At 38.4% G+C, this 26,121-nt stretch overlaps 1 protein-coding gene across 1 annotated transcript; it reads right to left on the bottom strand.

Annotated features, from left to right (window-relative positions):
* Positions 1-521: 521 nt before the first annotated feature.
* Positions 522-26,121, bottom strand: LOC120730325 (paired box protein Pax-6-like). Its single transcript, XM_040026642.1, has 11 exons — positions 26,003-26,121; positions 21,908-21,961; positions 16,026-16,156; positions 15,618-15,833; positions 13,005-13,167; positions 9,061-9,213; positions 5,275-5,357; positions 4,491-4,641; positions 3,841-3,950; positions 1,935-2,073; positions 522-653 (listed from the first exon to the last, which is right to left on the bottom strand). Exons 1-11 carry the CDS (start codon positions 26,013-26,015, stop codon positions 571-573), a joined length of 1,296 nt encoding a protein of 431 aa, XP_039882576.1. The 5' UTR covers positions 26,016-26,121; the 3' UTR covers positions 522-570.

Below are 26,121 nucleotides of genomic sequence, written 5' to 3'. Positions count from 1 at the left end.
GCAGACAGCTTCAAGTTTCATTAAATTCTTCCCTTTACATTTCAGTTAACATCCTTGGGTTTGTACAAACACGCCAGTATGATAAAAATGACCAACTTAAAGTAGAGGTAATGTGTCTTCCCACAAACTCTCCCAGTGGACTCTCAGGAGTTTATTTCTGTCTGGAGGTTATAATCACCAGGGTAAGGATCCACTTTCCTGAGCTTCCTCAGTACCACTCAGGTAACAGCTTGCATTCTGGACAAAGCATCCACACCATCCAGACTCTGAACGGTAGCCGATAAACATGATGTCCCAAAAACCTTTGATCCACTTACAGTCGAACTTGTACTGTTTTGCAGCAACATTAAAATCCTTCTAGTTCTGAAAACCATTTAAAATCCTTGCATCCTGTTTCTTCACAAGCATTAATAAGAGTAATTTATATTTCATACGTATTTGCTGAAGTCCTTTTTTTACATTCAAACTGGAGCAAGAAGGAATAGTTTCCATTTTGATGAGACCCCAACCGTCCTGTGGTTGAATTCACTGTTGATGGTCACAGCAGGCATGAATAATTGCCTTTCATCACTACAGGCGTGGCCAGTACTGTGACATGTCTGTTTCATTTCCTGGAACTTGAACTGGAACTGAGACACCAGGGGAAATCAAACCTGGTAAAAGAGAGAACAAAAGCTTTCAGTGGTGAGCCATTAAAAGCGCCACATGTCGTATACCAGGTGTGTTAGAATGACTGCAAAGGGGCAGGTGCAAATATGTTTAACACAAAGTCATGACCAGGTGAAAGTCTTTCCGTTCTATACTGATGAGAATCTACACTGTGTGTCTACACAGACATTTGGTGCTGATGTTCTTGAACACGGAGGTCAAAGAAAGCCTGTCTGAGGTCCTAATGTTGTTAGTTAGTGTGAATTTATAGAAAGAAAACACTGAACCTTGTTTCAGCATTCGGAGTAAGTCAGGACAGTAAATATATGAATTTATCTTATATGCTTATGTATAAGAAAAACTCTGAGAATGTTGGGACATATAAAATGTCAATCAGATCAATCAGTTTGTTGATGCTGCATATACCAGTAATAATCTATCACAGCAGATAGCTGTCTCCCCGAGCCCTATTCTGCCCAGCTAGCTCTCATGCCAGTGCATTGTATAATGTTGTTTTGGCATATACCATTTGCATTCAAGGTGTCCTTTGGACCAGGGATATATTGGCTATAAACAGCATCTCACATACACTTTTACTTTCACTCACTGCTTATGTTTAAGCACCTAAACTTACTTGGTTGGGTTTGCACAGTAAAATAAGTTATTTAGGTTCAGGTAAAGCTCATTGTGAAGAGTGTAAATGCAGCCCTTCAGAAGTGTAACAGTACACATTTAAAAATGATGGTTAGATGCCGTGAGCATGAATGATTTAATTCAATTTAATTTATTGAACTGAATTAAATATGAGCACACACCAACAACAAAACACCATTACTGGACACCATGATGTTGACAACGGGGTGTTCTCTCCATGCTCTTACTGTCTCTCCACTATGTCGAAGTACTTTCTCCTAAAGAACTCTTTTTAATATTGTTAGGTCGTTACTTTGCAGTATAAACATGCGATGGGTGTTGGTGTATGTTGCTGATATGTAAATAAAATGTAACTAAATTGAATGAATTTGAATTGAATTTAGATTAACTTAATTGAAATTGAAATTGAACAAAAATCAACAAAAAGCACTTTGAGCGCTCAAGTAAAGTAGAAAAGAACCGGTTCATTTATTATTTAACTACGTTGTTATGGTCAGTCAAATAATTCACACCCAGACTGACAGACATGACAGGCACAAAATGTTTGTATGTCTGAATGTCTGAAACCTGTAAGATCAGAAGGGATGACATGTCATAAAGTGCCATAAAGGCACAGCTTCATAACTTCCTACCTGCTGACGACGTTGCAGACGATGTCATTGATTGGTTGATGTGTGGCTGCATGTGTGGAGGAGTATATGTCTCATAACTTCTTCCATTTACAGTGGGGCTGGTGGGCAGCATGCAGGAATAAGAGGTCTGGTTGGATGTCTGAAAACATAAATTAAAACCCCTTAAAAAGCAGAGTTTCATATTCCAGTGTAATCAACTTTTTCTGGTATGTGCCAGTAACCACAGATGCAGCTGAGATGACATGTGAAAATACTATTTTTCTTATTTTATATAATAACTCTTTATGATGCTTTTATTGTTACCCCAACTGCAGAAACAAAAGAATTTTCCAAATATGACATAAATATTGTATTTCTTATTCTTATTTGTTGTTATTCCTAACTCTATTGGTTTTTTTTGTTGTAATGTGAGGAATTACACCAGGACTTCGGTTCATTTCCTTGACAATGTCACTTTTATATCTTAACGCTGGTCTAGGGTAATGAGACACTGATCCTACAGGTTACTGCAGAATGGTTGCCTGGTTTGCTCTGAGCAGATGGAAATGGTGTTTACATAGTGCTTTGTTATCTTACTGACCACTCAAAGTGCTTTAGATTTGACCATTGAGCACTTTATTCTATGCGCTTGTTGCACTCTAGCTGCCTCACATGCATAGCGAGCACAAGACACATGTCTTCAGCCTGAGGGACTATTCAGTTAAATCCAGAGGAAACCAAAGCAGGCACAGGAAAAACAACCACCACAGAGAAACCCTTTAGCCTACATTATAAATTATAACCCGATAACACAATTGCAACATTGTGCACTTTACTTTCCTAGCTCGGCAATCTAAATTTGTTTTCAATCAGTCATTCTACTTTATAAAGTTACTTTTGAAGGAAGAAGAAGGTGTACTTTATTGATCCCCGTAGGGAAATTCCTCTCTGCATTTAACCCATTCACTCAGTGAAGCAGTGGGCAGCCATTGGGCACCCGGGGAGCAGCGTGTAGGGTACGGTACCTTGCTCAGGGGTACCTCAGGGTAGCTGTTCAGGGGAATCGAACCCCTGACCTTCCAATCATGGGGCCACCACTCTACCTACTGAGCTATCCCTGCCTTTTGCCAGCAAGAAATCCGGCAAAGACCACAACCTTCAAACGCTGCAAGATGTACAAAGCATCCCGCCAGAAGGTGAAGGTGCAGCATTTTCACAGCTCTATTGTGGTGGACAGAAACTGAGCCTAAATGTGAAGCTTTCCATTTACTGGTCGATCTGTGTTCCTAACATCTGTCAGTCAAGCAAGGCAAGCAGTGTGTGCCCAATAAGACAATGTAAAAGCAGACATGAAGTAAAACCTACCAAAACAAGAAGAAACTTTTAGTCACTTCTTGTGTACATTCACTATGAAAGCCTTGGTAGTAAAGCTTCAAAAATGAAGAGTGGACTATCAACTGATGTTGGGTAAGGTTTGACAAAACATGCAAAAGTGACAGGCTCCAATACATATTTGTGAATTAGCACATTGATGGGACAAACTAATCTACCATGCTAAGTGCTTTTAAATCTCCCTGAAGATATTGACAGGTAACCATGCCACATATGGTTAATTCAACTGTAATCTTTTGGTTATTATCTTAATAGGGTTTAATATCTGTTTTTGAATAAAGGTGTAGACCTGTTTTCTGAGCTCATTAAAATTATTTAAAGAAGACAGACTAAAAAGATACTTTTATAGAATAGTGTAGTGAGGGTTTTTTCCTATGATGGTTTTGGTCTGTCTTGCTGGTGTGTATGCATGATGCATATGACTGAGATCTGCTCTATGCTATTGGGTTGGCAAAAAAGAGCCCTAGGTTTTCCAGTGCCTTTATGCAAACTGTTGACTATTTGTATATTGTTCTATCTTGTAATTTAATCTTACTTGCATAGGCAGGCTGGCAGCCATACTGAAGCTGGGCATTGCTGGGAGGCTATAGCTGTTGGACAGAACTGGATCTGACCTTCCCAGCATGGATCCTGATGAAAAGGACACTAGATAGACAAAAATGGAAATATGGATAGAGCAACAATGTGAAATTTTAACAATACTGGAGGACATCACAAGCAAACCATTTATGCAATCAACAATCACTGTCCAAAGTATCCAAGTATCCAAGAATAGTGGGGCTGGACAGCACATACCCAATATGATGGGAAAAGTAACTGCATAATAAATGTAACTGGACTGCTAGCGTCTGACATTACAGGCCCAGATGAGTTTCCTTTAAACAATATTAAAAAATACTAGTGTGAGAGAGAAAATATACATTTCATCTAAAATATGTTCACAATATAATTCATTGACAAACTACTATTGTTCTTCTCTGCTCCCTTGTTGTATGTCTTATAGTACTACCAACTGCTCATGAGTGGAATATCCTGAAATCACTGGTGGCACTGTGTATATGATCATGTGCATGTATCTACAAACAAAAGAAAAAAAATAGAAACAAATTCATAAAAGACATCCACACATGAAAAAGCCCCAGATGGACTTTGTGTGAAGTATTTCTTGAGTATCTTTGTCAGTACCTGGTGTAGTAGGCTGTGGTAGAGGCTGGTAAACACTGGTGTTAAAGCTGCTACTGATTGGAATATGGTTTGAAGGGTTGGACACCTGACGACGTTGATTTCTCAGCTTTTCCTCTCTTCTCCATTTTGCTCGTCTGTTGGAAAACCAAACCTGCATGTAGCATGAGATATAAGAAAAATAAATCACTGATCATAAAAAAGACAAAAGATTGTAATCACAACATTTCAGTAGGGTTTAAAGGTTATCCTTTAATTTCTTTTTTGTTAGTCATTTCTTGTTTCCATAAGTATACTTTTGCAAGTGTGCTTATGGGAACATCAAAGCAAGAAAGTCTGTTTCTATTTAAACTTTTGGGAAGACTGCTTCAAATGATCTTCAAAAATTCTCCAGCATGATGCAGAATCTATTTAGTTGTTTGAAAACCTTTCCATCTGCAGATGATTTTCCTTACTGCTGAATCCTTTATTTTAAGTGATTGAGAGATTTGCTTCTTTTAACTGAATTCATTTGAGTCTTCTTTCAATCTTATGGGCTGACACTATACACAGACCAGATGCTCCACTTCTAATCTTGAAGCCCTGATTCAAATTTTATAAGACTGAAGATGTGTATATATGTCAGTATAATGATTTAACCCATTTATTTAAATGTCATTTGTAAATACTCGTTTGTTTCAAGAAGGTCAAATGCTCACACGTTAAAAAAGGCAAACATTTCCATGTGACATAATTTTTCATCTTACTGTACACACGTTCCTAAACAAACCCTAAACATAGAGCGTACCTGTATTCTTGCCTCTGGAAGGTCTATTTTGTTGGCGAGGCGTTCTCGGGCAAACACATCTGGATAGTGTGTCCTTTCAAATTCTAGAACAAAATAATTGACACATTATGTTGAATGATTGTTCTATTACACATTAATTACACAATATAGTATTTGTTTTGGGAGGGCCCCTGCTTCAAATGGACTGAAAACATTTGAAAAAGCTATTGCACAGCCCTTTTTAAAAATTTGACCCCTTAAAGCACCTTTGCACTACATTTACCACACATACAGAACACTTTGCAAATCAGTAGATGTGATGTGAGTGGGAGTAGTTAATAACACAGGTCCAGCTCATTTGTGATCTGACAAGCAAAACAAAAAAACAGTTTATGCACAGGTTTAACACTTTATAAATGTTGTTCTTTGGAAACCTCATGGCAACACAGACCAAGGAGCAGCAGCAAGAAAAATAATATGTTCTGATACAAGGGTGAAGGCTTCAGACGGACACTGAGAACGACTGTTCTCTGAACTGTGACAGGTCAACCACAGATGTGCCTCTTTGTTGGAAACCATTCTGCCATAACAACACAACTGTAGACTTTGTGAAAAAATACACATTTAGCCCAATTTACAGATTTGATTTAAATAAGATTATTGCAGCTGTGCTATGTTCATAAATGCACACATACCTGTCTGTTGCTCTCTCATTAAGTCTAATATTTCAGCAGAAATTACCTCCTGAAAGATATTTTTCCCAAATCTATACAACTATCTGAAATGCTTCTCAGCAACAGTTACATAGTATTTTCAGTATATCAGTATTTTCAATAGTATTTTTGCAGACATACATGTTATAAAAAGAAAAGCACTCCTCTTCAGTGAGACATCACCACAGGAAATTCCTGATTGGATAAATCCAAAACTTCCTGAGCTGTCATCAGTTCAATCCACTTAAATTTTATTTATATTTATACAGCTCCAAATCACAATAACTGTTGCTACGAAGTGCTTTGTATTGTGAGGTATAGGCCCCACAATGTTAGAGAGAAATCCCAACAATCACACAACCCCGCATTAGCAAGCACTTGTGAACATGGACTTGTTCTTATAAAGAGCTTTTCTACTCTACCTGACCACTTAAAGCCTTTTATACAACATGCCTCATTTACCCATTCACATGCATACACCTTTTTTTCTGTGCTTATGTGCTTTCTAACATTCACACATGTTCATATTTCGATGGATGCATCGGAGAGCAACTTGGGGTTTATATCTTGCTCACTGATATTTGGCTTGCAGACTGGAGCAGCCAGGGAGCAAACCACAAAACTTACGATTAGTAGGTAACCTGCTCTACCCCGTGAACTACAGCCCAGTGATAAGGATCCAGCCCTAACTATATACTTTATCAGAAGGAAAGTTTAAAACCTAATCTTAAAAGTAGAGAATGTGCCTCTCTTCAATATCCAAACTGTGAGCAGATTCTCCAAAAGAAGGGGTCTGACAGATGAAGGCTCTGCCTCCGATTCTACTGCTAAACACTCTGGAAACCACAACTAAAGATGCAATCAGAGAGTGAAAAGCTCTATTAGGACAGTATTATGTTATGGGGGTTAAGATATGATGATGGATTTTAATTTCAATTCTGGATTTAACAACCAGCCAACAATGAGAAGCTGATATGAAAGAAAAATACTTCCTCTTTCTTGTTCCTGTTATAATTTTTGCTGCAGCATTCTGGATCAAATGAAGGCTTTCTATGAAATTTAGGGAACAACGTGATAATAATGAATCACTGGTTTTTGAACTAGGTTTAAGCATCACTCTGAGATAGAATGGTTCTAGATTTTGAGATATTGCCCAAATACAGGTTTTATCTGCACCACAGTTTTATCTGAATTTAGAAGCAGGAAGTTAGAGGTCATCATAACCCTTATGTCTTTAAGACATTCCTGCAGTTTAACAAATTAGTATCTGTCATCTGGCTTAATTGATAGATAAAGGTAGGTGTCATCTGCATAGCAGTGAAAATGTATCAGAATCAGAATGAGCATACTTTATTAATCCCTAAGGAAATTATGTATGCTATGCCTTTTAATGATAATCCCTGAGGGAAGCATTTATAATGTAAACAAAATTGGTCTATTACAGAACCCAGTGGACCTCCATAATTAATCTTGGTATTTGAATCTAATTCAATTCACTTTTAGTTATAAAGAGCCCAATCACAACAACAGTTGCCTCAAGGCATAAAGAGGTTGTTGTACTCGGCCCTGAAAATCTTAGAAATATGGTGTCTAACCAGATTCTTACTCTGGACGACATTACCTTGGCCTCCAGTAACACTGTGAGGAACCTTGGAGTCTTTTTTGACCAGAATAGGTCCTTCAACGCACATATTAAACAAATATGTAAGACTGCGTTCTTCCATTTGCGCAACATCTCTAAAATTAGAAATATCCTGTCTCAGAGTGACGCTGAAAAACTAGTTCATGCATTTATTACTTCCAGGCTGGACTACTGTAATTCATTATTATCAGGATGTCCTAAAAACTCCCTGAAAAGCCTTCAGTTAATCCAAAATGCTGCAGCAAGAGTCCTGACAGGGACTAGAAAGAGAGAGCAGATCTCTCCTATACTTGGTTTCTCGTCATTGGCTTCCTGTTAAATCAAGAATTGAATTCAAAATCCTGCTTCTCACATACAAACATACAAGGTCTTAAATAATCAGGCCCCATCTTATCTTAATGAACTTATATTAACATATCACCCCGTTAGAGCACTCCGCTCTCAGACTGCAGGCTTACTTGTTGTTCCTTTAAAAGTAGAATGGCAGGCAGAGCCTACAGATTTCAGGCCCCTCTTCTGTGGAACCAGCTTCCAGTTTGGATTCAGGAGACAGACACTATCTCTACTTTTAAGATTAGGCTTAAAACTTTCCTTTTTTCTAAAGCATATAGTTAGAGCAATAGGTGTGTGCTGGTGGGGGACTCCCATGAATCATTCAGTTCTTCTTCTTTAGTCAGCTTTCTCACTCACTATGTCTTAACAGACCTCTCTGCATTGAATCATATTTGCCATTAATCTCTGCTTGTGTTCCACAGCATGTCTTTTGTCCTGTTTTCCTCCCCTCAGCCTAACCTGTTACGGCAGATGCCCGCCCCTTCGTGTTGGTGAGCCTGGTTCTGCTGGAGGTTTCTTCCTGTTAAAAGGGAGTTTTTCCTTCCTACTGTCGGGGAAGTCCCACTGCGCTTGCTCATATGGGCTCATATGAATGTTCAGTTTTTCTCTGTATGTATTATTGTAGGGTCTACCTTACAATATAATGCGCCTTGAGGTGACTGTTGTTGTGATTTAACACTATATAAAGAATTGAATTGAATTGAAGAAGACTCTCCATTTACATGAACAAACTGGAGTCTAGTTGATAGATATGATTCAAAAGTCAGGCTTATAAAATAATTAAAAGGAAAAAAAGGGAAAATCGGGATACTTGGAGAGGGTCTTTATCTAAGCGCTTAAATGCAGACTGCAGCCTTCTTTCTTTTCTTTTGTTTGTGTTGTTTATGGTATCAGCAGAAAAGTGTTCATTATCCATTTTCATGCAAAGATGCATAAAAAAATATTAAACTAGTTTGTAATGCATGCATTACAAAAAATGTAACTAATGGAATTCATTTTAACACATTTCACAAAGGACAGAGTTTCCAAGAAGAGTTCCAGTTTTGGCAAAATCGGCAGGTACATATAGGAGGTTGTATTGTGTAGCTTTATGATGTTATGGTGAATGCCAGAAATTACCTTTTTCTAGTGCTTCTATTTGGTCCTGTGTAAAAGATGTTCTATTTCTCTGGAGCTTCCTCTTCAGCTGTAGTCTCATCTGAGTCTCTTCTGAGTCCTCACCATTGGTACAAACTGATACTGCGTTCTCCCCTCCCTCTGCCTGCGGACACTCTGCACCAAAGAAGAAAACAAGAAAACACACACCAAATGTCGTGACATTACTCCAGTGTTTCATTTTTTTTTTTTTTTTTTTTTTAAATCTTACTATGTTATGTTGTCAGACTTTGGAATTTCAGCACATACAGTACTGTAGAAAGGTCTTGTATCTGATTACCAGATGATATTGCATCTTGGTACTATACTGTATTCAGAAGAAATTTATGTTACTATTAACTAATTTGAACCAGATTTAAGAAGCCAGTAGAAGACATCAATACTGTGTTGCTCCAACCAAACCTTGTATGTAGGGATGTCTTTGTTGTAGAAAGGTCCTTACCCATGCACTATGTCCTTACCATGAATTTTAGAGTAGAGCCCCCAAAACTGAAGTGAACTTGTGGAGTGCTGCAGGAAGTGGGAGACTCCATTTAAGTTGGTATCATGTACTGGGGTACGTCTTAGATACACACTTGTGTCAATAACATGAAATGTATTAATTTTTTCATGTAACTAGCTGATAACCTGATATTTCTGACATCTCTAAATTAAACCAATTGAGTTTAAAAGCACATCAGGTAGGAGATCTACAATTTGGTCTTTGAGCATACAGGAGCTCCAGCTCCCTGTGGAATGCATGTTATTTGTGGTGCTAGCCTAATTATTCATTATCCCCAACAGACAAGCGCTGCACAACAGAATGAAGCTATTGCTCAGTGTCATAGTCAGTCAGGCAGAAAGAGATGGAAATGAGAGCAGACTCCCCCATTCCCTCTGGCACACATACACACACAGGCACAAACATGCTGTAGATGGATAGGAAGGCAGCAGCCGTGGTAGTATAGCATGACTTTGTTTCACTGTTGTACTCCCAGGGTGCTGCAGGAGGGGCAGCAGCATATGAGCCTACTCCATACAACAAATGGGGCCCTCATCCACACAAATTGAAGGAAAAGAAAAGCAAGTTGCACATATCGACGCTATAAAATGTAAACATTTTTGCATGTGGACAATCTATTTAAACACACTGCCATTGAACAAAACACTGGGGGAAAATAACTTTTTTGTAATTTGATAAAATGTTCAAATCTTGTCACGTTGCCGCCACCACTAGATTTAATAACACAAGGAAACGCATGACCTATAGGGCACCTAATGTGAAGTAGGGCAGACTCTTTACTTTGAAAGCAAACAATTGCAAAATTATACAGAATTTCAAAATTACGTCTAAAACATATTTTGTAATAGTTGTTTGGCTTGTCCTGTTATGAAAACAATTATGAAAAACAAATGTAATTAGCACATCATTTCTTACAGTGGTTTGCTGCTGTTGGATGTCACTCATATTGTACTCGTACAAAACACTTTCTAGCAGCAAATGCTGGTTTATAAATCCAGTGACACAGCCCATTTAAAATGACCAACTAACCTACTAAGCATATTATCTGAACTGTTGTAAAGCAGTATAGCACAGCACTGTGGCAGCACATTGGGTCAAAGTTGATAACTTCTTTGTGTGTTTGGATAAAACATAAAATGGGGAACTGCATGAATTTACAATGAAGTAAAATGCCCAGAAAGCATTTTCAGCACTTTTAGTGTAGTTTAAATAGTGACATTGAAATAACACAAAAAACGAAACCTGTATTAGAGTAAATACACCAGTTAATAAATCGGGGCGATATGCTGTCATTGGATGAGAAATGATTTCTTCGGTGAGCGTTTTGAATGAAATTTGTGGACGTTAAGGAATTTGTGTCTATCTAGATAGATAGATAGATAGATAGATAGAGTTAGAACCAGAGGTGTGGACTCGAGTCACATGACTTGGACTCGAGTCAGACTAAAGACATTAATTTTATGACTTTAGACTTGACTTGAAAAAATGTTCTAAGACTTGTGACTTGACTTGGACTTTTACACCAATGACCTGGGACTTGAATTGGACTTGCCCGGTTTACTTGAAGACTTGATATTTAACCCAAATCTAAAATTTAACATGCATATTATGTAGAAAGTGTGCACCATTAATTCAATTCATTCATTCATTTATTCAAACCACACTCCGTACGTATGTGTGCGTGAGCTGTAGCACAGCCAATCTAATTAACCAGATTTTTTTTTAAGAAGAAAAAAAAAACGCTCAAAAATGCTGCAAGGAGTTATTTTTTTCAGGTACATAAACTATGAAGTAGTCAACAAACAAACGAAATGCAATATGCAAAACATGCAAGCAGAGAATCACAGACAGAGATGGAACAACTTCCAACTTTGTCCGACAGTTGAAGTTGCATAAAGAACGGTAGGTGGTGCTTCTCTTTTGCTACGATGAGATAGCTGACTTCATCTAACTTTGTGATGTCAACTAACTTTAATGTGATATTTTTGTCATGCTATTTTAAAGCCGGTCCTACGAGCACATCCAAGAATAACATGCAGTTTATCTCAGAACTGTCGTTGAAAATTATTCTAGGAGCTAAGTTTAATTGAGCTGCATTTTATAGAGGTGCAATTTCACAATTTGTGTATATTTTCTAAGTTCACTATTTCGTCATGTGTTGAGAAAAACACAGATTTTAAAACGACATGGTCTAATATTTACATTTAGCATATAACTGCAACATGCTTTTTTTTCTTTTTTTTTAAAGACTCGAAAGGAATGGAAATTCAAAGTTTCAGACTTGTGACTTTACTCGGACTTTTACACCAGTGACTTGAGACTTGACTCTGACTTGAGGATAAAGACTTGAGACTTACTTGAGACTTGCAAAACAATGACTTGGTCCCACCTCTGGTTAGAACTATTACTATAAAAACTACTGTAATCTCAAAAAATAATAACATACATTTCATTGTGTTTGAGACTCTACATGTTGCTTATTCATATGAGCAGATGGTTTGAGATATATCTTCGTCCTGTAATGCCAAAGATGTTGATCTGTTTCATGAAGCCGTCTACTCTCTTTGCAAAAAGTTTTTGCAGTTTCTTGGAGAACTGAGAGAGCAAACAAACAGCCTGTAATTTGTAAAATGGTGTCTTTTACCTGCTTTATATGAAGATATTACATTGAAAATGTGTGAAGAGAAGAAGAGACAATATTGAATGCAAGATAACAGCTATAAGCTAAATGACTGACAGCATAAATGGATGGTGGAAATGTGAAGTATGAAAACAATAAGAAAATAATTCACAGCACGTGAGTTAGAACAATTCATTTCAAATTGAAGCCCTCATAACTTTTGGAGCATACTGCTAATCACAATTGAGTTTGCTCAGTTGTGATTGCATAATGTAGGTGTGGAACCTTAGTTATTGATATTTCAATATTACCCGCGCTTTTGGGAACTGTTGATTTTGTTGTCCTTCTACTATTAGTATACATTTCCAGGTCACTTTATTGCTTCATTGCTGTTCTGAGTTTTCAGAAACCTCTACTTTATTAGGATTTCCCACACAACCATCTGTAGACAGCAGACAACAGTTCATGGAGTGAAAATGCTTATTGATGCCAGAGGTCAACAGAGAATGGCCAGACAAACAGTAACTCCGATAACCAGTCCTTTTAACCAATATATGCAGTAGCGCATCTCCTAACTCACAACTTGAAACTCACAGCTTGAATCAAATGGGCTAAAGCAGCAGAAGACCGCACTGGTCACATGTCAGATATGGCTACAATTCACATGAGCCCACCAAAATTTAACACCAATTCAAAACATTTGGTTTTTGTAAAATTAGAAATTGTCTCTTCTGTGAACGAATTAGTGAAGAAGAATCGCAGTGTTACTTTGAGTTAATGTCTCACCAGTGGCAGAGAGTGCTGTCCCAGGATACCATCCTGAGCGTCCTCCCCAGCTGCTTTGTGCATTGAGCATCTTGAGTTTGTCAAACATCCCTTCAGCTCCCACTGTGCCCATTGGTTGCTTGTCACTAGCCAAATTCCTAAGCACTCGATTTATTGATGAAACCTGGTGACAAACACAACAACATAATTATATAAGACACACTTTAGTTGTATATTATTGTCATTGGTGGGTTGAGGATGTAGCACTTGTGCAGGGCCAGAAGTAATGATTCCTCCTTGCTTGATAATAAAGAAGTATTTGTGTAATTAAAATCTCGTCTCTCTGTGGTTATTGAGGTACGCTGCTAGACTGCAAACAGTAGGAGAAATGTTGGAATCACAGCTAGTGCAGCAAGCAGCTGATCTGACATCCTTGTGAAAGATACTGAACCCTGATCTTGTGCAAGATGCATCCATCGAAGTTTGAGTGTATGATCATTAAAAGTACTTAGGATTAGAAAAAAAGCACTGTATGAATGTATGTGTAAATGAGGCTTGTCATAAGAAAAGCACTTTGAGTGCTCAAATTGTATGGAAATTGGGTTCCAGTCATCTGGAAAGTGAACTGAACTGCCCCCCCAAAGATCATCACTGCCAGTTGAGAGGCACTGCAGTGGGGACTGTTCATTCCTCATTCATTTACACACAGGAGCTGAAAAACACAGCCACATGGTGGTTGCAACTGAGAGATGCAACTAGAGACCAACAGCTGCGGGAAATGGTGGTCTTGGAGCAGTTTGTGGATGGACTGTTAATAGAAACAGCAGACTGGGTGAAGAGGATAAGTCACTAGGAAGCTTGAAGGCAGCGGTCACAGATGAATCCATGCGGGGGACCGCGCTGCAGCAGGCTGTGGGCAGAAGGTTACATATCCGATTCCAGCACCATGGAGGAAATCCCTTCCGTCTCAAGCACAACACAGCACCTCTCTGCCAGGTCACATTAATCCCATACAGCATCATGGTGAGACTTCCCTGGGAATGATGGTTCAGTCACTACTCTGTAGGTTGTCAGAACAGAGATGAAAAGTAGTTCTAAAAGAATTGAAAGACATGCTGGAGATGGAGGGGAGAACCAGATTCTCGATGGACTAAGGTGATATCTAATCCCATGCCCTGGCTGAGTGAGCTCCTGGACTGGTTAGGCACTCGGAATTTAACACTACTGGCAGATTCCCTTATCTCCAGAGACCAAGCGAAAAATGCCTTCTCCACTGTGCACCAATTTGTCATACTCGCTTTTGTTTGCTTGTTTGGTGCTCCAGCCATCTTCCAATGCCTTCTGGTTGGGTGCCTCCCATGTTGGATATGTTGCCTCCTACCTGGATGACACGATCATACACTGCAACACCTGGGTTGAGCATATGCAGCAGGTAGCTGCAGTGCTGGAGTCCTTGTTGCAGGTTGGGGTCACTACCAACCCAAAGAAGTGTGCAGAGAGAGGTATAGTATCTGGATTACCACTTTTGCAGCAGGCAAGTGCACATTACAACCTGCCCACAGATGAAGATCAAAGAGGGGTACATCAGTTTTTGGGGCTAGCTGTTTACTATGGGGAGGTTTATCCCAAACTTCGCAGGCCCCTCTGACCCACCCAGAAAGGTGTCTCACATCTGGTCCAATGGGCGGACTGGTTCCAGATGGCATTTGAGAGGGTGAAACACCCCTACCTTCTTTCTCCCTGTTATCTTACGGACCAGTGCTTCAAACTAAGGCCTAGTGGGCATTTATGTCTCATTGGGTGTGTGGGGTCGACTGCCCACTGCTCCACATTCAGTCTATTGATTTATCTGTTTACATCAGCAGGAAAATGTCAGAATGTGAACCCACTATAGCAGGGTACAAAATAAATGCTTTGGAGTCTGGTGCACTGTTGATTGTAAATGTGCTACAGTGTAGTAAATATGGTGGTGGTGGGTTAAGTCAGGTGGTGGGGTATGAGGCTCGGCTGCAAGAGGGAGAGGTGGAGCAGGATGGGGAGAGTGGCACATCTGGTGTGCACTTGATAATCATTCTCTCTCTCCATACTGTAGGCGTGGGGCTGGAGGATGAGGGATGAACAGAGTGAAGCACAGAAGCAGTAAAGCTTCAGAGCTGGGCTGTTTGGAGGAGTAAACATTGTTCCTGTGTGCTGGAGCCGTTTGTGTAGTTAAAATCTCCCCTCTCTGTGGTTACTGGGAGAATTTGCTACAGCCTCCTATAGTTTTCTGTTGGACTGTTAACAATATGACTTAACAATGAGTAAATACAGTGGCTGTCCACAGTCAGATCAGGTATATTATTTGAGTGAAGTGTTGTTTTAAAGACACTTTTAAAGACAATAATGCTTCTATATGTAGCAACCCCACTTGCAGCATGTCACCGCACAACAACAATAGATATCGTCTCATAAAACAACTCACAAGCACCCTGCGACAATTATTTTTGTCATTTGTTTCTATACAAATAAAAGTAAACTCAAAATTTACATGACATATCTAATTAAATATGGTGAAGGGGGTTTTAATGATTAGTCTACCTTGTCATGGAAAGATTTTTAATTACATGACTTTGCTGAAAAACAGAAGGGTCTTACACTGGGTATATTGTCGTTGGTGCAGACTCCCTCTGCAAGCAGTCGGTCTCTGATCTCCCAGGCAAAAATGGATGGACACTCTCTCTTGTACTGAGCAATTCTTCCCACCACCTCTGGAGTGGCCACTCTGGGTTTACTCCCACCTATGGCCCGTGGACGGATTGAACCTGTCTCATAATACCGGCCTAAGATCTTACTCACACAGCCATTAGACACCTGGGCAACATAATAACACACATCTTTGTTAGACAATCTTTGGAACAATTATATCTTGCCAGTAAAAAAATAAAATAAAATAAAAAAACACTTCTCTATTTTTTATTTGTTCACAATGTCTAGCAAGAATTTGCATTTTTCTGTATGACATGTGATGGATATTTTTGTGGTGTTGTAACCACCTTGCAATACCTGCAGTATTCTGGATATGTCACATGGTCGAGCACCGCTGTGTGCCAGCTCCACTATCTTCTGCCTGGTAGAGTCAGGTAAAGGTCTCCCATTCACAAACACACCTCCCAGCTGGTTTACTCCACTGTGGCCTACACAGATATACCCACATACCCACCATACCCACATGCACGTGCACACACACACACACACACACACAGACACACACACACACACACACACACAAAGGTTTTCAGCAACTTATTTACTGTATTATTTACTCTTATTTTACTCTATAACAGCAGAGGCCCAAAGTAATAAAAAAAGCAGCACTAATGAAACAAGTGGATGAAAAGAGCAGGAAAACCAACCCGAAACATGAGAACATAAACAGAAAGATTTCCTCCGACACTGTGTTTTTTGCGGTATCCTTATATATTTTAGTTATTGCATGTACAGCATATAGTAATGTCTAGCATTTCCAAATGTTATCTGTCTTTTTTTCTGTCATCAGTTAAATAAACAACTGTATTCTGATGTTCTTCCATGCGTTAAACATGTTTCGTTTTAGCCTTCTTTGACCCAGGCCTTTTGTTGCTGCACTTCTTCTTTAAAAGGATTGAAAGCTCTTTTTTCCAGTCAAGTTATAATAAAATAGAATAGAATAGCCCTTTATTGTCATTGTACATGTACAATGAAATTATGGGTTTTTTTGTTTTTGTTTTGTTTTTTGTTTTTTGTTTTTTTCATAATGTTTCCATGTATTCGAATGTTTGGGATCATTGATGTGACATTAAATTCACCACCTTTTCAAATTCCTCCAGACTGGGGGCCACATTTTCATTCAATATTGGGTTAAACAAAATTGAAATTATAGTGCATAATTTTGCATTAGATACAAGAAAGCTGTGGTGGTCACAGGTTTGTCATTACACTTTTCATCCAGTTACAGTTAACTGGAAATTGTATGCTTAATTACTTTTGTTTTAGTGGACAAAGGAGTACTTTATTTGTACACAGATAATAACTACAGCATTTGCTAAAGTACTGAAGTTTCCTTCAGGATTACCACGACGAAACAAGCATACACACATAAAGACTCACAGGTGAAAACAACACACATCTGCTGTTGCACTTTTTGAGTATTACTCTGTATCTATTTCTGATGTGCTCACATTCACTGATCTATAGCAATAGCTGTATGTGATCATCCTTATTATTCCTGAACTGCAGCAGCTTAGGTTGGAGTCCAACCTCCAGTCTCCTTTGTAAAGTAAGTTTGAATGAAGCAGAAAACACTTTTAACATGTTGCAGGTCTGAAATGTTTCAGCGGCGGGAGCTGACACATGCTGTGCCGTGACACTGTTGGGGTTAAGTAGAGATTTATGCTGATTCAATTGTCTATTGTGTATTAATGGCTGTGAGGGGGGAAGCATATTGCAGATTTTTTTTAAATCCTCATGGATTAATAAATCAGACAACCATCCAATACACAAAGACACACACACACACAAACAAAGAGAAAGCAAGGTTGTTGTTTTTTTGCAGAAGTCATTTAGATGCACAAACATATACTCTGTTAGAGTTTTGTTTCTTTATTACTAATGTCATCCATCTATCCATCCGTCCATCCAGCCAGCAGCATATAGCAGCGGTAGGGACATGTAGGCCTGCAGGGTGGAGATGGGTGAGGGGGATCCCACCTTCCTCACCTGCCAAATCACACCCAGTGTATAAAAGAAAGAAAAAAAATTACCTCAGCTATTCTCTATGTGAGAAGTCAGACATCCTGTTTCTATATATTTCATATATACCAATGAAAAGTAATGATGGGTGGCTGCAGTAGCTGTTGCAGTAACCTGCAACCAGCAAATGCTACTCTGGTCTCTGCATGTCTCTGCATTTGTCTTTAAATAATGATTAATAAAATAATCAGCTGTGCAATTCAAAAAGCTGTCTGTTCATTTAGTTGCATGCAGACAACAGAGAAGACCCCAGTCTCCTCCTCTATTGCAGGAGAGCTTCTCAGCTAGAAAAACAAGTGGATCAAGTGGATCACAAAAGGTTTGTGCTCCACAAAACCTCGCACTGTCAAAGCTTTGGCTTTGAACAGCTCTTCTGCTTAATTAAATTATAGAAAGAGTCACAGCCTCCACAGAGGTTACTGCTGACTTTAGGTGTGAGACTGCATTATTTCTAATTGTCCTTCATGCTGCCTCACATCATGTTCACTTTGTGTTTTGGGGTTGATAGTTTCACTGAAAAATGTTAATCACAGTCCCACTTCCCCAGGGAAAACACTCAGGCCTTCCTCTCTTGACACACAATTAATAGACAGACATATGGAGTCAATTTGGACCTCTCTCTCTCTCTCTCTCTCTCTCACACACACACACACACACACACACACACACACACACACACACACACACACACACACACACAAACAAGAGCAGGTGGGCTCTTGGGAAGAGATCAGCAGCTTTCACATTAAATCAGCTCTTTCACACTGAACCTGACTTCAATTAACTTTCACTTTAACAGTGTAGTGCTTTCACTGACAAAGATCTTCAAATAAAACAAGAATATGGTTCATTCAAACCTTCCGTTGTTCAGTGTCTACACAGCACAGCTGTTTCCCGTCAAACATTCTAGTAACAGGAAAAATATTGTTTGTTGTTGCCTTTAAACATAAATGTTTGATGTTGTAACAGCAGCGCGGTTAAGATTCAGTTTCTCTTACAAAAGAAACCGCTTGATAAAGCTGTGTAATGCATCTATTTTTTCCTACTTATCCAGTTATGGCTCACAGGTGCCTATCCTAGCTGTCTTACGGCTAGAGTTCAAACACACGCTGGACTGTCACAGGGCTGACAGACACAACAAATGACACTCACAGTTTAGAATAAGCAGATAACCCTGTACATATTTTTATACTGCCCAGAGAAAAGCCATGCAAGTGCCAGTAAAACCTAACACAAAGGCCCCAGCCTAGGCTTGAACTAAGGAGCTTCCTAAAGTCAATGTTTGAGGCAACAGCACTAATCACCACACCACTAAACTGCTAGTTTGTATTATTGTGTACTTTGCTAAGATCACTCAAGGCTCATCTACGTAGTTACACTTTCCAGCGATGGTAACTGTGACAAAGCTAGCTAGGTTTTAGCTTCTCATGACCAGTGTTTTGGAAAATCGATTATCTAAAACCTCCAAACCACACAGCAACAGCGGTAGAGCAGGTCTGCCAATAGGAAGGTCAGTGTTACAGTTCCAGATGAGTGGCAGGGTACTGAAGTGTGTGCATGATAGCTAAAAAACACTTAAAGGTATCGAATAAAGTACCGTGCAAATGGGTGGATGTGGCTTGCAGTAGAAAGCACTTTGAGTGCTCAGAGGAGAAAAGTATTGTAAGTTCCAGTCCATTTTCAGGGTTGCTGCATTATAATCTGTTCTGTTTTGGACTACTTGTTTCTGGCTACTGAGAAGCAGCACACTTCTTAGACCTCCTTCTAGGCAGAGGAAGAAGAGATACTCCAGGGGAACATACTGAGCTGCTTTCAAGGTTTGGCCTCTTCTCACTTGTACTTGCTCTTAGTTTTATATTGGGCCAAACGCAAACTGTCTCCTGAAGTGTGCACATTTGCACCTTTTACCACAGAGAACAAGTGGGAGAAACAGAGATTTTTTTTTATAGTGCAGCAATATATCTATGGACCGCCTATACAGTTAGAGGTGATATATGAAAAGTGCCATACAAATGCAAACTGTTAACATTTATAGACAAACCAGAAGACAACATTTATATGACATCAAGACAATGTAAGGTGTGAAGGGAGGGGATGCAGGTCAGACTACGCAAAGCTGATGCAAAGAATGAGCCTGTCTCAGCCATGTCTCAGTCCAGCATCTCGAGTGAAAGGCTGGAGGAATGACAAGCCAATGAGCCACAAAAGGGCAAATGTTACAGTAAAAATTCTATTCAGTTGACATAAGTTCAAATATTGAACATTTCATTCCTTGATGATTTGATAACACCTGTAGTTGTGGTAACAGCAACTTATTTAAACTTATTTTAAGTTGTTCTAATAACACATCCAACATAATTCTGTAGAGGAGCAAACCTGTCAGTTGTCATCTTCATAAAGAAACTGACTCATAACTGGCCTCTTCCCGTGCACATAACATGAATCTGGTAACAGCAACAGCATGATTCTGCAGCTTATTACCTGAATCCCACATCTTATGGCTGTTTTTTTTTTTCATTCCTTTATTACTTATACACTATTAAACAAATGTTCATTATCAGAGTTCATAAGTGCTATGGCTGTTGTTAAGTGTGCTGCACGTAAAAGTCTTTTAATGCTTTGTTTTTCTTAGTGAAACAAACGATGAAAGGTTAAGTTTCACCTAAAGAATATGTTGCCCTGTAACTGAAATTAGCATTCGAATTAATAACACAGTGAATAACGAATGTACGTAGTTAGCTTTCCTGAGCTAGAAGCTCAGATTCACACTCTTGCCCAAATATCATCATCATGTTCAATTTTAAAATCCAGAATTTGTCTGAGACTTCAGAAACACACGACTGATCCCACAATTAATAAGTGAACAATTCATTTTTATATGCAGTTTTATACAGCAATCTTTGCAATTACCACTGTATAGTGATAATCTTTGTTCTCAATTGTGACTTTTTTGTCTTTCACTTGTTTCCTGTTTAGTTTCAAGTTTAAAGAATTCTGTTTAGAAGTAACTCTTAGACCTAATAAATCGAAGTCGTCTTCCGTTTGGATTTTTTATTTTTAATGAGTTGTCGGGTTCAGAAGTGTGTTCATAGGTCATACTGCACACTCACTGAATTATGTTGACTACTGTATGCTAATCAGTCATCAATAAATCTTAACGCATTAATGATCTAACCAAATAAATATTAGTCATTTTAATGATCTAATAATAAAAGCAACCATTCAGACATTTAGTAATAATATTCTGTTTTTAAATGTTTTTAATTTCTGTCATTTGCTTTTATCTGACTGTTTTTAATCTTACCGTCATCTAAGTCAGTGCTGATGTCCATTCATGACCTTCCAAACCTGTCATTAAATATTTCTTTTTTGATCACTTGGAAAATAAAGTTAAAGAAAAGTAAGCTTAAAAAATAAAATAGAAGAAAAAACTTAATTAGATGATGAACTAAGAGTAGCTGAAACCACATTTGTGCAGCAGGTCTGGTAGATAATCTCTTCACCACACCACGTATACAGACTTTCAAATATTAAGCTATTTTATTTTGAAAATGTTTTCCTTTATATTTGGTGTGTGTGGGAATGTGCGTTTCATGAGGCAGCTTTGCTATTTACATGTCCGGCACGCGTGCCGATGACATTATGAATTATTTGGAGTCAGATTTCTGACCACTTAGTGAATGTGAGGCTAACATTCATTCAGATCTGACTCTGTTTCTGTCTGCTCTTTCACAATGGACAGATATGGTCGTTTTTAAAGTTTTCTGCCAGAAAAAGCTGATTACAAGAAAAACAATAAGCTGAAAGTCAGTATAAGGACTCATAAAGCTGTTCCACATCAACGATCAACTTTTTTTCATATTGTTGCCAGGTACACTGATGCTATAGAAAAACCACAAAGCAATAAACCAGAATTGTCATTTAATGTGATCAAACTGTTTTACAACATAAGTTATTATTACAACATAAGCATTTCCAGTGTGACAGAATTACAGTCAGTGACTTAAACATTTTAAATGATTGTAGAGGTTAGAGATTTCTACATGTATGTACAGCTCTATAACCCTTGATAACACCAGACCTGGATTATTTTTTTTTTTGATAAAGTAACATTAAAAATGAATAAGAACAACATATACTTTTGAGAAGAAACTTACTGTTTTGCATCATGGAGGCCACACCACTCTCCCAGCTTGTTTGACTTCTGTAATCTGCACAAACAGAGAAGATGTGAGAAACAGCGTGCATGCCATACACATGCCTCTACCTGGATAGTGAATTGCAAGAAAAGAATAACCTGAATCTCTAAAGGTCAGATTTGCATCATTAACTTTATGCAACAATATAAAAGATTACTGACTATGTTGTTTTTAAGATCTTTATAGGGGTGAAGATTAGATAAAACTGAAAAAGAGACCTTGTCTGGATGGTGGACTAACTATCCTATGGTTGGTAGTAATGCACATATGAGCGCTCACACTCAAGATTTATAGAATGACATGATTTAAAATGTACAAAGAATCCTTCTCTATACTTCTTTTTTTAATTACCTGACTGACCATTCATTATATTTTCTTGCATACATGTTTTAAAAATAGTAAGAAAAACTATATGATTCCAAAGAAATAGGTCTAGTCATGTAGAAACTAGGAGTGAGAAGTAGTTGTACCACAGACAAGGATCAAGCAAAAACACCCAATAATATCTTTTTCTCAAGTTTCTTTTTTTGTTTTTAAGAAAATATCTCCAGCAATACTATAAATTTACAGGACGAAAATATTTCTTTTGGGGGAAAATGTGACTATTTAATTAAATACAGAAAATAGCCTAGCTAGCCAAATAGCCTAACCACTGAGCTGTCTAAGTGACAAACTATTTTTTCAGCTTTGTTTCATATTTTATTCTTCATTATTGGAATTACATGTGGATCATAATAAAATAATAGTGAAAATATATAAATAATAATCTAAAAATAAATTATAGAAAAATGTCAATTCAGACTTGTGTTACAACTAAATGAGATAATAGTATTCTGTCACAACGATACAAAGTTTTGCACAAAATTCTTCTATTTTGTGCCGTTTCAACATAATTTCGAGTGTAGCGTCCTGTTGAAATATATATATATGTGAATTGTTTTCATCTTTAGTATACAGAGCCGTTTATCAATCATTCAATAAATAAATCACCATTATGAAAGCATGATTAGGCAGAGCAATAGGAGCAGTTTTTTGTGATTCACGTGTAGAGAAACACATGACACCCCTGTTCTCAAAATCACAGCCCTATTAGGTTAAGTTGAGAAAAACCTAACCAAGAAAGGCTTCAAAGCAGCTTTCTCTTAAGCGCTTGTCATTAACAACCTGCATAATGAACATTAAGCAGCTCCACACAAGAACAAACGCATACACATGCCGACTGTGGCACCTTGTTCCCGCTATAACTCGGGCTTTTCTCCCAGTGAAAGAAGACAAAGAGCCGGAGGAGCGGAGCGGCGGCTCAGCTCGGTAAATACCCGCCGGGCTTTGTGTGTCCGCGGGGTTTTAGTGTCGTCGCCTCGTTAGCTGCGGCTCGTTAAAAAACTCGCGACACAAAAACGCAGCGGGGAGCCCAATTTGACCAGTACAACTGACATAAAAGAGTTCTGTTGGACGCAGTGATGACAATATAAAAGTTTCATTCAGCTGCATTCACTGCGTGGATATGAGAGACAGACGGGGAGAGAGAGACAGAGAAGCATTTCAATTTGAAATCAGGAGTAAATATATATATATATGTGTGTGTGTGTGTGTGTGTGTGTGTGTGTGTGTGTGTGTGTGTGTGTGTGTGTGTGTGTGTGTGTGTGTGTATTTTATTATATATACAGCGTTTCCTTATAACTCTTGACCGGTACGACTTAAAGCTTTAAGCCACATCAGTTTCAAGAGACCACAGAAATAACTTTTTACTGGAATCTGTTCCCACTTCATTTGGCAAAGTATCAAGAGGCTGGACTTTTTGGTAGCTCACAACTAAGCAGTGTGTTCACGATCACGGTCTTTTAAAGGCTGTCCACATCACCAGGGAACACATACACTGTCATACTGTGGATCTATACTTTGTACTTTGTACATCTGAATATAATTTGGTATTTAGTGCTGGTAGTTTGGTTGTTATTTGGTTAGTTTTGTATTATTGTAGGGTCTTTGAGGCCACTGTTGTTGTGATTTGGAGCTATATAAATTGAATTGAATTGAATTGGGTAGATGAGTAGCCTGTGTGTTACACATATATATATAACTAACTGACGGTATTCGGTTAGCTTCTAATTGAAAATATTGACGTGGAACATGAAATGTAAAAAGAACGCCTTCTATTCTAGTTTTTCATCATAAAGATGGAGGCATTTTCTCGCTTCCGTCAAATGAACAAAGTATCAGATGTGACTCAGGTGCACAGAGCAGACACGTGTCTTAATCCTCCTGTCCCCAGTACAACATATGGCAGCAGCCCACACTTCGCTCTCATCCCTTAGACACACACACAAAAATAATATGTTCTGAATTCGCACGCTGGATGAATTTATTCCGGCCTGATTAATCATGCGTTTAATTGGCTTCAATTTGATTAAGATGTTCATTAACGACTGACTTAATTAGATCATCAATTAAGAAAATATTTATCGTAAACTGCCTGTGGATTTCAAAATCATCTCAGTCAGAACAGCATGAGAGTACAATGACAGCAAACGGTAGACTTTGAAATAATTTCTGAGGTGACGTATTTTTAAATGTGCTCCGTTTTCCAAACAGGGATTTTGAGTCGAGGCCTAAAAAGAAAAGAAAAAAACATTCAAATAAAAAGCAAAGGTCTTCTCCCACAGTGTGATCGTGGATAGGTTTAAATAAACTGACGAGAGTAACTTTAATGGTTAGTGTCCACATTCTGTCGTTTTAGGGTTTGGGGGATTTTATTTGTTTGTTTTTCGTTTGTTTGTTTAAAAATGTTAAAGGAACGATACCTCCTGCATATTTTAGATGCCGTCTTCACAGACAACAAGTGGCTGCAAATGGTGATGAAGTTCGTGTGTTTTATTTTGACCCTTCAGTACTGTTTAAATACAATCGTTTTAGCAAGATGGCAATTATTACCATTATCACTATGATCGCGATGATGATATGATTGTTATAATATAATGAAACATCGCCAGTCTAGTGTCAAACAACGCCCAGGCTCGGTAGAAACGCGGGGAGTGCGTTAAAGTGTTAGAAAGCGGTGTTCACCACTGTTCACTTGTCCTTATAAATCTGAGATTTAATAACTGTTCAATAGAGGATGCGCAACAATCTCTGGGTGGTAGAAATTGTATGGTAAATATATTCCTATATGTAACCCATTTGTTATGGGTTTAAACAGAATATCCAGCATACCCATAATATCCGACAACTTTGTTGCTGGATTGTTTAATTCCAATCGCAATGAAGGAAAAGGCGGGATTAAGTTTATTAGTTAAATTAGAGTTTAAGGCTCCTGCTTTTTAAAAAAACACTCTCGTTACTTTCTGCGGTAAAGTTCTGGGAAACCTTGTCCTGCGTGAAGGCAGCAGCGGCTCAGTCCACAGCGGCCGGGATCACCTGTCGCTCACCGCACCGCACAACTATGAAAAGAAGGAGGGTTTTTTTTGTTTGTTTTCTCTTTTCTTCCTGACCCGGCTGTTTTAGTCTGAAAGAACATAACCCTGAACAAAGCACAGCAATCCGGCCCTGTGCAGAGGCCATTGGCCCGCGATCACACACACATCAGTGTCTTTGGAGTTTAAACCTAAAACCAATCAATGAATAAAAATCTTAAAAATTGAATTAAATTAAATCACACACTTAAAACAACACTTCTCTCTGTCTATAATGAAGTTTTTTGCAGTAAAAGAGGGGAAGGGCTTGTTTGGAAAAGTTGGTCACCGTTACATGTTCCGTCTTTCTTCTCTTTTTCTCGTTCTTCTGTTTTTTGGTAATTTAATTAATTGTATTTAAAAGGGGGACCGAGTACAATTAGAAGATAAATGTTGCCATTTCACGCATTGTACCAGTTAGCGTAACGCTTCTGATAATTTTCTCTTTCTTCCAACAACAACAATAGCAAAGAAACAAATCTAACGAGCTAAAATGCTTTTACATCAGCACTTGGTTCTCACCCTTCAACCTTATCCGTTATAGCGCGATAACTTTGCAACTCCATCCTTGACTAAGAGAGAGAGAGAGAGTGAGCAAGCTTACCTTTCTGTGGCATGTTGCAGAATCAAAGTTTTGGTTTGTTTAGTTTTCCAACAACCTCTTTCTTCTATTCTTTCCTTCACTTAGTTTCTTCTTGACTGAAGAGACAAGTGCACAGAGAT

This window comes from Simochromis diagramma, unplaced genomic scaffold, assembly GCF_900408965.1.
Source record: "Simochromis diagramma unplaced genomic scaffold, fSimDia1.1 OVJJ01000293.1, whole genome shotgun sequence".
Lineage (NCBI taxonomy): Eukaryota > Metazoa > Chordata > Actinopteri > Cichliformes > Cichlidae > Simochromis > Simochromis diagramma.
Note: the sequence above shows the minus strand (reverse complement) of the source record. Positions and strands in the feature narration are given on the sequence as shown.